We start from the raw sequence: 13,785 nt of genomic DNA on the forward strand, positions 1-13,785 counted from the left end.
CTTTTCTGGGCACTGTGCTTCACACAAGAAAGCTAAGTGGCCCAGATAAAATGGCATCAAAATGAGACCTCTGTTCCCAGAGTAACTTGAAATCTGCCTTATAGTGAATGTCTTTATTTAGAAAAAAATCAGACCAAACTGCAGGAAAATTTTCTGCCTATCTTTGGAGGGCTAATCCACGTAAAAATGTCAATATGCTTTTTAAATTTAACTAATGTCCCTGTATTTAAATAATACCTAGAAAAGAGTGATGTTGTCCCACTTTGAAATAGAACAGCATCATTATACACCACTGAAAAGTCTGAAACTTTTTAATATCTATTTTTTAACCAGCAGTTAAGGATTTCAAAGCAAATAATGTCTCTACACTTCATCTTGTCCACATGTAGGGGTTTAAAAGGTTTTATGTATTATTTAATCCCTCATTCATTTATTCATTATTTGAAATGACTTTCAAAAGTCATTTATTAAGACTTTATTATTGCCAGGTACAGACTTGGGGACATAGAGACCATGAGACACATTCCTGTCTTCAAGGGAGGATAGTCTAAAAATCCAGTCAAAAGGGTCAGTTGTTAAAAGGAAGTTAATGAGTCTACATGGCAGACCTCTAGGCTCCTTCTGAAGAAGAATCCCCAGCCCTTGGGAACTGCAGACAAACCTTCCTGATGAGGCTCATCTGGCTCTCTGGCCTCTGCCACGTCTTCCCTCCTCCCAGTCTATGCCCTAACATAGTCTTGTCCTTTGTTAAGGTGCTTCCCAGGTGTTCCACGCTAGGCTAGGTCCTCCTGTGAAATACTCTTTCATGGCATGTATTACAACTATGTTTATTTTTGTAAGTGTAAACTACCTGTCTTCTAGACTTGTCTGGAAGTTCCATGAGAGCCAGGATAGCAGGTGTGGTCTCTCGGAATCCCTAATACCCAACAGTACTTGACCCCTTTGATGTGATGAAAAACAGGTGATATTGTGCACTATAGATTAGTAAGGAAGCACAAGTAAGCCCGTGTGTACCTTGCTTATTGGGTAATTCCTCTCTGCTCAGATCATAAACCTCCATGGCTCCCAGCCTCCCTCACTCAGGAGGTGGACAGCGGCTGAAGCCCAGGCCCCTCCCAATCACATTCTCAACATCAGGGTCTTGGGTACGAGATACGGAGACTTGCCCCCAGGCATGGCCCCCATCAACCTTCCACTATAGGGAAAGAAAGCTACAGAGGCAATACTAAAGACTTCAGTGTACCCGCTGTGCTGGGCACTGTGAAGGGACAGAGAGGAGTCGGACAGACTCCACTTTCAGTGTCGTGGAGAAAAAACACACACACAAGAAAACATCACACAGTGACTCAGGTCAGGGCGCGGGCAGCGGAGAGTAAGGGAAGTGCTAAAGACAGGGCAGGGCAGAGCCACGGAGCTCCTAGTTTGGAACAGCATGTGTGGCTGTTAAATTTCTATCAAGCAAGAAAATTAATGGGCTTTGCACAAGCCTGGCACAGATTAAGTGCTCGAGAAATAATTACTGACTGAATGAATGAATCCATTAATCAATGAATAAATAAATGGTAGTCGACATACTGATTTTTAAAAGATAGTTGGAAAAACTGTTCCCTAAAGTCTCCACCAAGTTCCAAAATTTTGTTATTCAAAGCTAATCAAATGTTGGAAGTTGTTTTAATACTACATCCAAAAGAAGTGCATTTTTAATTAACTCATTTATTTGATGTCTCGATCAAGTGTCAAGGCAAATGAAAAATGCAAAGCTGAATTTCAGTGTGAGTCAAGATAGCTACATCCCACTTTCATGGTGATACCAGGTTCCAACTGTGCTACAGAGAAGCCAGTTTTTCAAATGGTACAGCTGGTGTGCAGAAAAGTAAACAAAAATGCCTCCCAAGGACGGCCAGGAACAGCCGGAGGGAAGCAATGACCTGCCTGGCCTCTCTCTGGACCACCGTTTCTCAAAAATATCCTTGTAGACAGAGGTGGGTGTGTTTATGGCACATTACTGTATAACTATGAAAGGCAATTCTACCTCATCCTCCACTATCGGCTTAGCAGGAGGTGTATGAGCGTCAGTTATATTTCAGGCCAACTCTTTAGCTTAGTTGGACAGAGCCAAAGGGAGGCCAGGTGCTGCTTCCTTTGGCGCCTTATCATGGATTGAATTATGTCCCCCCAAAAATGTGTGTATCAACTTTGTTAGGCCATGCTTCCTGGTATTGACTGGTTGTCCTCCATTTTGTGATTATAATTTTAAGTTAAAAGGATTAGGAGGGATTGTAACACCACTCTTACTCAGGTCGCCTCCTTGATCCAACATAAAGGGAGTTTCTCTGGGGTGCGGCCTGCACCACCTTTTATTTTTCAAGAGATAAAAGGAAAGGGAAGCAGGCAGAGAGTTGAGGACCTCATACCACCAAGAAAGCAGCACCAGGGGCAGAGAGCATCCTTTGGACACGGGGTCCCTGTGCCTGAGAAGTTCCTCGACCAGGGGAAGATTGAGGATAAGGACTTTCCTCCAGAGCAGACAGACAGAGAAAGCCTTCCCCTGGAGCTGACTCCCTGAATTTGGACTTGTAACCTACTGGACTGTGAGAAAATAAATCTCTCTTTGTTAAAGCCATCCACTTGTGGTATTTCTGTTACAGCAGCACTAGATAACTAAGACACACCTCCAGAATAAGAGGCCAGTGAGAGACCCTGGGTCACGTCAGACAGCCTGACTGATGTTTACCTGCATGCCTTCCTGGCCAGAAATGCCCACGCCCACATCTGCCACCTGGAGCATGCTGACATCATTGGCTCCATCTCCTAGAAACAGCACAGGCAGGAGAAGTGCGTAAGTGAGGTGCACAGAATCAAACTGACTTCCCGGAGTCCCCGCGGGCCTGAGTTCTGGTAAAGGGTGAAAGGAAGGGTGGGGAGTAGTCAGTGCAGTGTCCACCCTGGTTAGGCAGGCGTAGCAACCAAGGTGTGGGATTTGGAACTGCCAGCCACCTAGAATGTCAGAATGCAGGCTAGTGCTGAGCTACCTTTTTAGGTAGTAATCACTCCACAGTGTTGGCCCACATATCAGTATACCCCTTATGGAGCCTGGCACAATGGAAGGTGCTACCCTCATCTTCCTCATTATTACAGTTACAGGACTACTCCTGGCATTATCACAGATGTGCCAAGGCTCCTCCAGCTCAAAATCATGTGAGCAGTCTTCTAAACTAAACACAAGAGGTGAAGTTCTGTGCCGCAAACTGCAGAGCTCTGCTTGCGCACCAGTGACCAGCCAGCTAATTAGCTATTGTGTCACCATCGGGCCCTCTGTGGGTGTGCTAACTTCTGCTTATTCAGGCAAGCTGCTGATAGAAACTGCTCAGGAGCACAGGGCATAGGTCAGGCTCTTGGCACGTTGGGGAACGACAAGCAGAGACATAAAGGAATTATCATTCAGTGAGAGAGATTATTCTTGCAACTGGGCAGCAGAATGGCCCAAATCACTGAGCACATCCCAAGTTGCAGAACTGGTGAAAGGTGCAGATATACAGAGATGGAGTGACTCACAGCATGGCTACAGAGTGTCTTCTGCCTGTGGCTTTTCTGTCCTTTATCAGGGTGGGCTGACAACGGGTGGTAAGTTGTATTAAAATTCTGGGAAGCAAAGAAATTTCTGCAGTGTTTTCCAGAACATCCCATTCAAGTGAAATATGGTATGCAGAGACGCTGCCTACAGTACAAACGCTGGGCACGGAGGAGAGGGTGACAGCAGCGCTTTAACTCCTGTTCACAGAAGTCAGCTAAAGTGCTTACAAGCCATTCCTTTCCCTTTCTCTTTAGAGAGCCTATTTTTTCCCCTTTCTTTTTAACCAGCCAAGGCTTTATCTCTATTTCTTAAGTAAATATCAAGCTCCTGTGATTATGTGGTTGCACCAGGTGCTGCACAGCACCGAGAATGTAGCTTATCACTCATCTCTCATGTCAGCCTCACAAGGCAGATGACATCTTTACTTTATCTCTGAGGTCGCTGAGATCAGAGGACAGGGATGGTGAGTGGTGCAAAACAGCCTGCAGACTCCACCCTTGTCTGGAAAACCGAAGGCCACTCCAGGCACATGAGGCAAAGATGGTCCAGGACAGCCTTCCCTGGGAGGGGCCAGAATGACTCTCCTCCATCCACCTGGAGCAGGCAGCCATGCCTGAGATTTGCACCCATCTGCAAACTCTCCTCAGCATCTCCACAGCCTCCCAGCATTCGCAGAACACATTTCCATGACAACCACACCAAGGCCAACAGTGCTCTCTCCTCACCCCATGAACTCTCCTCAGCACTGGCTCTGGGGGCAAGATTAGGTGCCCATTTTGAGAAGGAGGCAATCCTAATTCAACAAGGAATAGATGTCACAGAATTTCTGCAGAAAATGTTGTAATTATTATAGACTGGGAGGAGACTTTATTTCAGTGCAAACTCTCACCTAGGTATGAATTCTATGTGCAGGGAGATCAATTGTTTGCTCTATGGGGATCATGGCCATGACCTCTTTCCCTGTGCTACCTGCAGTCTTTCCAGGCCCCTCACCAGGAGGTGGCACTGCTGACTCTCTGAACCTGTGCCTGAGCCTGAATCAGAACCAGAACCAGGTATGGGTTGAGATAGTGCCCTGGACTGGACGAGAGAGGCAGGGGAGCAAAACTGAATCACTGCAGAGGGGCCTAGAAGGCCTGCAAGGAAAACCACTGTTAGATACACACTCCTTTAAGTGAATGACGAGTTAGCAGCTATTCATTTCTTAGGATGAATAATTCTAAGCTTATTAATCAGAAAACTCAGCAAAGTTCAACTGGCAAAGGGATCGAGAATTCTGATCACCATGAAGCATAGGCAAGGGAAAGGTGTGAGCATGAGGGTGTGTTTGTGTGTGAAAGAGAGAGACAGACAGACAGACAGGCTTCAGGGATGGTAGGCCTCAGGGTCCTTGCAGCCCATCTGTCTAACTTGTCCTGGGGGCAGTGTCCTGTGTTGCGGCCATGGTTGACCGGGACTGGTAGGCCTCAAGTCTCCCTCCCTGCTCCCAGGAGACAGCAGAAACTCCATCTTCTTAAACTAGCAACTTACTGACCTCCTAAGATGTGCTCTGGAGTCCCCGGGTGGCATAAAAAGTTAAACACTTGACTACTACTAAAAGGTTGGTGGTTCAAACCCACCCAGAGACACTTTGGAAGACAGCCCTGGCAATCTGCTTCCAAAAGCTCACATCCTTGAACACCCTATGGAGCACGGTCCTACTCCATGCACGTGAAATGGACTCAATGGCAACTAACAGCAAGATGTACTTGCAGCTGTTGTTACTCTGTGTTGTGTCTTCCATGTGGAATGTGCTGCCTATTTGATCACACTGGGTATGATTTTACAAAAAAAAAATCAGGGCATCACTCTCCTGCCTTCCAGTTTAGACTGGAAGGGGATGGGCAGGTCACGGTGCATCAGGAGGAGGCAGCAGACACATTACTTGCCTATAGCCAGGGTCATGGCCTTGAGCTTGCTCCTGACCAGCTTCACCACCATGCTCTTCTGCAGCGGTGTTGAGCGGCAGCACAGGACTGACCGACACTGCTTGGCCAGAAAGAGAAACTTGTCTTCCAGGCTCTTCTCCAGGGCGTAGGCCAAACTCCTCCCGTCTATCACAAGGCTCGGGCTGGGGCCAGAGGCCATGGACGTGGAAGGCGGGCAGAGTGGGGAGAAGGCCACCCTGATGTTCCCCGAGGTCTTCTCCTTGGTGCTGCCAGGGCCCTTGGACTGCACGTAGTGGAGGCACTGGTCCAGCAGGGCTGCACATGCTTCCTGAAATTACACAAGGTAGACATGCACCACCCCAAGCTGTGCCGCTGCAGGCCCATATGACCCCTCAACATCTCTTTAAATGTGAATGATTCCAGCGCCTATAAACAGCTGCAACATCCACCCAGAAGGCCTCCCTCCTGAAACTGAGTTTACTTGGAGAGGATGGTGTTCCATGTGGAACGGAAGAGACTGGCCTAGGAGCCTTATCGCCCCTCGTCCAGTGCAGAGGGTGAGGTGGTGAGGTGGAGTGCCTCGGAAGCCCTGACCGTAACCTTGCTAATTGCTAAATCCAAAACTCATTACTGGATCTGAATAGAGCAGGAAAACCTGTAGGGGAACCCACAACAGGAAGCAAGGTCAGGGACCAGAGGCACAAGAGGGAACAGCCATTCCAGGACAGAGCGTGCTTAAGAAACAAACTCACTGCAGGGTACTCAGGGGCAAACTCCCCGTGGACAGTAAGTCCACCAGGTTAGGGATGTGGTCCCCACAGCACACCATGGAAGCCTAGGTGTGCTCTACTGGCACTTATCAAGGGCCTCTTGTATGCAGAAAAGTGAGCAAGACTGAAGAAAAGAAGACCAAGAAGACACAGTCGCTGCCCCTGGGGAGACAGGCAGATAGTCGACGCATGGCACCCACAGCCACTGCAAGTCAGAGACCTGGATATGCAAAAGTGCCACTGGACACAGACAGGGAAAGACGTGCTTCCACAGCAGGGTGGTGGTGGAGGGGTGGGGGGAGGAGTAACTAGGGAAGGCCTTAAAGAGAACGTAGGGTCTTATTGCATTGGGGACCACGAGTCCCCTCGTCCTAGCACAAAGCATTGACAAGGCCATGGGTGAATTTCAGTTCCAGGTAAGATGCAGTCAACATATGCCATCCTGTCTCTCTCACTGAATGCACCTACAAAACCTGACAGAACTCATAGAGCAGATACTTGAGGACCATGAAAGGAAACAGTAGCAACTATACTGGGTAAGAAGACCAGAATTCTAACTATCACTGACCCAGTGGTGAGTTTTCCATTTTTACCCTACCTCCTGGTCTGATCCTGGAAGTGGGCGCCAAAGCATGGACAGAGAGAACTCCAGGAGAAGTCCCTAGTTTTCGCATGAGGAGCAGAGAACTTTCAACACTCAAAGAAACTGGAAAAAACATCTTATTTTATTTTTTCCATTCTCTTGACTACCAACCCCAGGAAATTTTGCTATGGTGGCAGTGGCAGAAACAGCAGAGGCAGCAGATCTGGCTACTGCTGAAGATTCTGAAGGAGATAAACCTTCCTTTTGTTCAGAGAAGCGGTGGTCTCAAGCGGGTAGAATAACTGTTGGTTTTTCTCTCTCTATCCCCCCACTATTTCACACTGGATGCATGTGTGGGTGCAAGAAAGTATGAAGTGGAGCAAGGTAACTGAAAACCCCAACTTCTTGTGAGAAGACAAAAAAGGGGAGTCCTGGGGAACCAGAAGAGGAGCCCTGATGGAGTAGTGGTTAAGCACTTACTACTAACTCAAAGATCGGCAGTTCAAACCTACCAGCTGCTCCGCAGGAGAATGTGGCAATCTGCTCCCGTAAAGGTTTACAGCCTTGGAAACCCTATGAGGCAGTTCTACTCTGTCCTATAGGGTCGCTCTGAGTTGGAATAGACTTGACGGCAATGGACTTGGGGAACCAGAAAGTTGCAGAAAGATTATGAAAAGGGAGACTCTTGGCTGAATAACACCATAATTTTTTTTTTTTTTTTAATGAATTCTTGGCTCACCCATAAGCTGTGGATGCATGGACAGAATCCTAAACATCATAACAAAGACTTTGAGAACTTAGCAAAGGGGTAGGCCACCACTCAGGTTCCAAACTGATCTTGGGGTCAAAAATGTGTGAGACAGATTCTAACGGTACTGCAATGGCTTTTAAAATAACTGACATTGAAACCAACATCGCAGAGGTCGCTCAAAACATCCAACCTGAACCCACCAGGATTGATTACCTGCTTAAAAAAAAGAGCAATATTCTCCATAGAATTTAAAAAGACCCAGAGTGTTAACATAATATTCAAGATGTTCATGATACAATCCAAAATTTCTCGGCATGCAATGAACCAGGAAAATCTCAACTCATGTGGAAAAGATGATCAACAGAAACCAGTGCCAAAATAACCAGATACTAGAATTACATGACAGAGACTTTAGAGCAGCCATCATAAAAATGCTCCAAGAAGTAATGGTAAACATTCTGGAAGTGACTAGAAAAACAGAAAGTCTCAGGAAAAAAAAAAAAAAAAATGATGAGGATATAAAGAACAACAAAATTGAAATTTTAGAAATGAAAAATATATTAACCATAATAAAAACAAAACAACCTGGATTTCAAATAATTTATGTAGATATTCTACCCTTGAAGAGGTAGAATATAATTCCCCAATTCATACGTGTGAGCTGAACAAAGGGACTTCCTTCCAAAAAAAGTACAGTATGAAAAAAAAAAAAGGAAAAAAAATAGTAACTTTGCAGTGGAGAAACCTGATAGACACTACCTCAGTAAGGTAATTAAGGTCAACATCAACAGTGATAAGTCATGTTGATGGTATGTACCCTTGATAAGATGTGATGAAAATGGCACTTTATCTCTGTGGTCTTCCCCAAAAAAACCCATCACCCTGGTCTAATTATGTGAAAAAACATCAGACATCGTAATATTGGGACATTCTACAAAATACTTGACGAGTATTCCTTAAACCTATCAAGATAATCAAAAACCAGAGTCTGAGAAACCATCAAAGCCAAGAGGAGCCTAAAGAGACATGACAGCCAAGTGGGATGTGGTATATCAGAGAGAAGCAGGTTGAACTATGCATCGGTACAGCCCACGTGCGCATTCCACTGATGTTCAGACACGCCCTTAAAGGCCTCACCTTGAATTCAGTGACAAGTAGGTTCCAAGCTCCAGGAATTCAATACAGGTGCAAAGAGAAAGTGGAGGCCACCATCCTGCTCACAGTAGCTGCTCCAAATGGCAGCCTCCTGGCCTGGGATCTCCCCCAAATCCCCATACCTGAGACTCGGCGTTGAATGTGATGACCTCCTCGTCCTGGTCCAGCAGTTTGCAGGCATAAGCAATGTTGACAGCTGTCTCCTGCTTGTCGCCGGTGAGGACCCAAATCTGCAGGCCGGCTTGGCGCAATTTTGCAATGGTTTCAGGGACTCCATCTTGCAAGCGGTCTTCGATCCCAGTGGCACCTGATTGAGTGCACCAGGGAATGAATGAGCCCCTCCTCACCACACACCAGACTGTGGAGCACTCCCAGGCCTGGCCCAACTCCGCCTCTGTCCACTCTACCTGCTAAGTGCCCACTTGATGACAGCAAGCCTTATTTCATGATTCAGTGTGTCAGGACATTAGTGGACGCTTCAAACCATTCTCTCAGTGTGACACAGTTGAGAGGAGGTAGGAAAAACTGTGAGTCCCTGAGCACCCTTCACTGTTTTTATAACAAAGTACCTCAGATTCCTCCTAACTAACATCCTATTAGGAGGCAGTGGTGGTTCAGTGGTAGAATTCTCACCTTACATGCAGAAGACCCAGGTTTGATTCCCTGCCAATGCACCTCATGAGTAGCCACCACCCAGACAAGGAAGAAGGGCTTGGCCATGTGCTTCCAAAAATGTGACCAGTAAAAACCCTATGGATCACAACAGTCTGATCCACAACTAGTCACCGGGATGGCACAGGACAAGACAGCATTTTGTTCCATTTTGCATGGGGTCACCATGAGTCAGAGGCCAACTGGACAGCAGGACAAGGACCTGCCTGCAGCTACCATGCTGTCGATCCATGCAGCTCACAGAATTTGACAGATAACTTTAAAACCAAAAGGAAACAATCATATTCTGAGGGATAACAGTGTTTTCAAAAACTTCCCATCCAGTATAAATCTTCTGGTGAATGAAATCCAAAATGTATATTCTCCACAATCAGCTACCTAAGCAGGCTGCTACCAGACCACTGTTCCTTCACAGCCACGTTGTGCTGACGATGCTTTTTCCACAAAAGAGAAGAGGTAAATTTTTCCTTGTATTGGTCTCCAGAGTCCAGAGGAAGAAATGAGAGATGTGCTCTCTGGGCCCGCCTCTGTGCTCTCGGCTGTTAAAAAGCTTGGTGAAATGAGCTCTGACTTTCTGGCTCCAGAAGCCCAGGGTGGCCATCAAACCCCTGGGCTTCAACATCCTCCTTGTCAGCTCTGCCTCTCTATGCCAGCCTGTCCTTTGTGCTGGGGTGCCCTTTCCCCTTCTCCTGGAACAAAACTGGATGGCAGTGGGGGCAGGGAAGTGATAGAATCGTTTCTTTTTCTCTTAACTCTTCCTCGATGTATAATGCACATAGAGAAGTGCACAGTTCTTAAATATTCTGTGTGATACACTTTCACAAATCATACACCTGTGTAACCAGCCCTGAGCTCAAGAAACAGAACATCACTAGCTCCCCAGACACCCCTCAGGGCAAGTGGCCTTTCTTCTCTCTTCCATCTCATGTAGCTGGTGCTACATGTTAGACATTGACTGCGTCCCACCTGGGGGATGGACCCAGAAAGCTAGGTGGGAACTTACGAAGGGCCCAGGAAGGAGGAGGGGATGGTCTACCCAAGCTGCTCTCTGCTCTGAACCCTAAGGCAGAGTGCCCATGGGCCAGGGGCCAGGCTGGGGTGTGGGGACCAGGCCTACTTAGGAATGCAGCCACTGAATGCTCCATGCTGCCTGTTAGCATGTCCCTGGCTACCCCTGCAGCTGAGAGGGCACCTGACCTTGACATTCTCCCTCCCCCAGCCCTCTGGCCCCAGCAGTAGGACAAAACATGTGCTCTGGTCTCTGGCTCCCTACCTTCTAGACCCTATAGAGTCCATATCTTTCCCCTCATGCTAAGTGCCACTTCTGCTGTGACTTGTTCTCTGATCTCCAAGGAAAGAAGGGGGGACAATCAGGCCTGCCTCTGGCTGTTCACAGTACCTTGTTCATACTTAATGACAATAATAATGATTATAGAAATAATAACCATGGCTAACCTTGACTGATTACTATTTGCCAGGCCGAAATTTTCACAACCTCCCTGTTATGGACTGAATTGCATTCCCCCCTCAAAAAGAAAAAAAAAGTTGACGTTCTAACCCCTGTACCTGGGAACAGGACTTTGTTTGGAAAAAAGGTCTTTGAAGATGTTATCTGTTAAGTTAGCATGAGGTCATACTGGAGTAGGGTGGGTCCTAATCCAATCTGGACGATGTCCTTATAAAAGAGGATAAGAGACACAGAGAGATAGCCAGAAAAAGGAAGGCCTGTGAGGATGCATCCATAAGCCAAGGAATGCCTGGGACTACCAGAAGTTAGGGGACACAAGAAAAGATCTTCCCCTAGAGCCTTCAGAGAAAACATGGCCCTGCTGTCTCCCTGTATTCTGGCACCCAGCCTCCAGAAATGTGAGACAATAAACTTCTGCTGTTTAGACCATGTGCTCTATGGTACTTTGTTACGGTGGCCCTAGGGCACCAACATAATCCTTAAGATATGAGTACTGCGCTTATCCCCACTTTACAGACGTGGAAAGCAAAGGTCAGGTTGGTGGAGTTAGCAAGAAAAAGACAGCATTTGATCCCCCAAAGTTTGGATTCCAAAGCTCATGCTCTAAACCTCCAAGCCATACTGTCAGCCTCTGTTATAACTTCAGTACTTAGTGTCAAATGAAAACCAGTTGTCCTCCCCTTCATGAGACTGTGGTTCCCTGAAGAAAGGGCCTTCAAGCCACTCAGCCAGGGCCACCTGGTAGACGCTGACCAAGATGGCAAGCAGGGAGGCTAAGGACCAACACAAAGGGCTCCTGCTGTCCCTTACCGACCCTCACCCATAGAATGGTGCGAGATTGAATCAAGCACAGGGTATTGATGAACTTAGGAACAGTTACAGAAAGTATGTCAGTTTCAGCATGATCTATGACATATCAAGGATCAACAAAATCTGAAGTAACAGCCCTTTCTTCAGCTATCCAAGGTAACTTGTTTGTAAAATAACATTTGCGACTTTGAGTAAGCTCCACCCTCCTTGTGACGTGATCCTTGGGAGAGCTAGCTTTTTCGAGCATCACAATGAGGGTAGTTAATAGAGGTCAGAGTCAAGCCACGGTCGTCATGGATCCCTGTGCTCAGATGCCCGGTGACTTTTAATTGGCAGGGGGCGGGGGTTCCATTAACTGAAGAGTTTAAGATGACATTTAGATAAATTATCAAGAACACTGGGGAAGGTAGACAGAATGTTGTCCTTTGAATTTAGGTTCTTGGCCAGAACATCATGGAAAAGAGAATTTCAAGAACATAGAGTGAATGTTCATCCTTTCTGCTGCAGATATTAATTTGTGGTTCTCTGAGGCTATATCACACAAGTACCTAAGTGAAAAGATTTAGAAACAGGCATTTGCCTTTGGAAAATTAAAATTTTATTGGCTTACTTCCCTCTTCTCAAAAATGAAGCTGAGGAATGGAAACACAGACCCCGCCAGTGCTCTGTTGTGGATATGGCTATGGGTAACATAAGACAGTGACTCTCATATTCTTCAGCTCAGGCCTCAGCATGTGTACCAGACACTCCAGGTGGTAGAGGATGGTCAGTGTTTAACAACTGGCTTGGGGGAGGGGGCTGATCTGTTGCATTTGCCCATCTCCATGGTGTAAATATGCCCAATTTGGCTGATTTCAACCTACCGACATGGTATCAGAAGGCTTGCAAAACTCCTGTAAATTTATTAGTGGGCATTGGCCAATGGGTATGAGCCACTTCCAGCACACTGCAGGCACCCTCTGTGGGGCAATACAGCGGTCTCTTAACTAACCCACCTGAGAGCCATTTTAATACACCCCCAGAGGGAACTGCCTGCACCAGAATTCTGAACCAGGGCACTGACCCAACCCCAGCAGAAAGAACTGGAACACGGATAATATAAAACCTTGCTTTTAGATGTGTATGTAGTTGTCCAAGTGAGAATGACAGAATCCAAGCTACGACATTATTCCTGTGAAAAACACCTGGAGAGGCAGGTTGATTTGATCTCAAGTTCAGTGTGAGCCTCAGGAGTACTAGGACGGCTAAAAACTTAGCACATGTTAAGAGGGATAGAGCATCCAGGCCAAAGGAGGTGAAGGATGCCAGACTGCCAGAGAGTATCTGTACGAAGAGGCCAGCCAGGGTGTAATCGGCGGGGAAGCAGTGACAGAGATCCCTCCCCACCCTCTGCCGAGTGCTGGCTCCCCGCATTGCAGAACCTGCTGACATCAGTATTATTATCCCCACTCAACGGGTGAGGAAACAGGTGCAAATGGACTGAGCCACTTGCCCAGGCTTTTGTGGGCAGTGAGTGGCAGGGTCAGGACTGAACACAGAGCCAGGACCCTCAGATGCTGAGAGTAGGAAGGGTCAAAGTGACTGACACCCACATTGTGAGCAGGCATAGCTGAGGACTCACAGTCATGTCCTCATGATTAAAGTCTCATCCTGTGGAAAGGGAAGAGATTTCCTCCGCATTGCCCTGAGGGTGGGGCAGCACCCACTGGGAAAAGGCACCAGGAGGCAGATCTCACTCCATTCAAGACGGTGGAGTTCTTCAGGAAGAAAAGCTATCCCAGGGGGAGAACTCTAGGCAGTGAAGGGATTAGAGAGGGTCAGAGAGGTGACAGGCAGGCCAGCATTGGGAGAGAGAGCCGGCCATATTCCCATTCCACAAGTCTGCATCCATGTGAGCAACCTTAGTTCAGGAAATAAAAGCCTGGTAGCCTAAGGAGACCCCGGGCGGTGAAAACGGTTAATGCGCTTGGCTGCTAACTGAAAATTCGGAGGTTCGAGTCCACTCAGGTAAGCCTTGGAAGAAAGGTGTGGTGAGTTACTTCCAAAAAATCACCACTGAAAACCCTACGGAGCA

The 13,785-nt window shown here is 47.1% G+C and overlaps 1 protein-coding gene across 3 annotated transcripts in view; it reads right to left on the reverse strand.

The window, feature by feature from the left end:
* ATP10A (ATPase phospholipid transporting 10A (putative)) overlaps positions 1 to 13,785 on the reverse strand; it is a 215,703-nt gene that overhangs the window by 11,804 nt on the left and 190,114 nt on the right. For all 3 annotated transcript variants that reach the window (XM_049905514.1, XM_049905513.1, XM_049905515.1), the window contains 3 exons: positions 8,884 to 9,068; positions 5,503 to 5,830; positions 2,735 to 2,811 (listed from right to left, as the gene is read on the reverse strand). In XM_049905514.1, the coding sequence (XP_049761471.1) occupies positions 2,735 to 2,811; positions 5,503 to 5,830; positions 8,884 to 9,068 (590 nt within the window). The remainder of the gene's footprint in view (positions 1 to 2,734; positions 2,812 to 5,502; positions 5,831 to 8,883; positions 9,069 to 13,785) is intronic.

Source organism: Elephas maximus, chromosome 13 (genome assembly GCF_024166365.1).
Source record: "Elephas maximus indicus isolate mEleMax1 chromosome 13, mEleMax1 primary haplotype, whole genome shotgun sequence".
Classification (NCBI taxonomy): Eukaryota; Metazoa; Chordata; class Mammalia; order Proboscidea; family Elephantidae; genus Elephas; species Elephas maximus.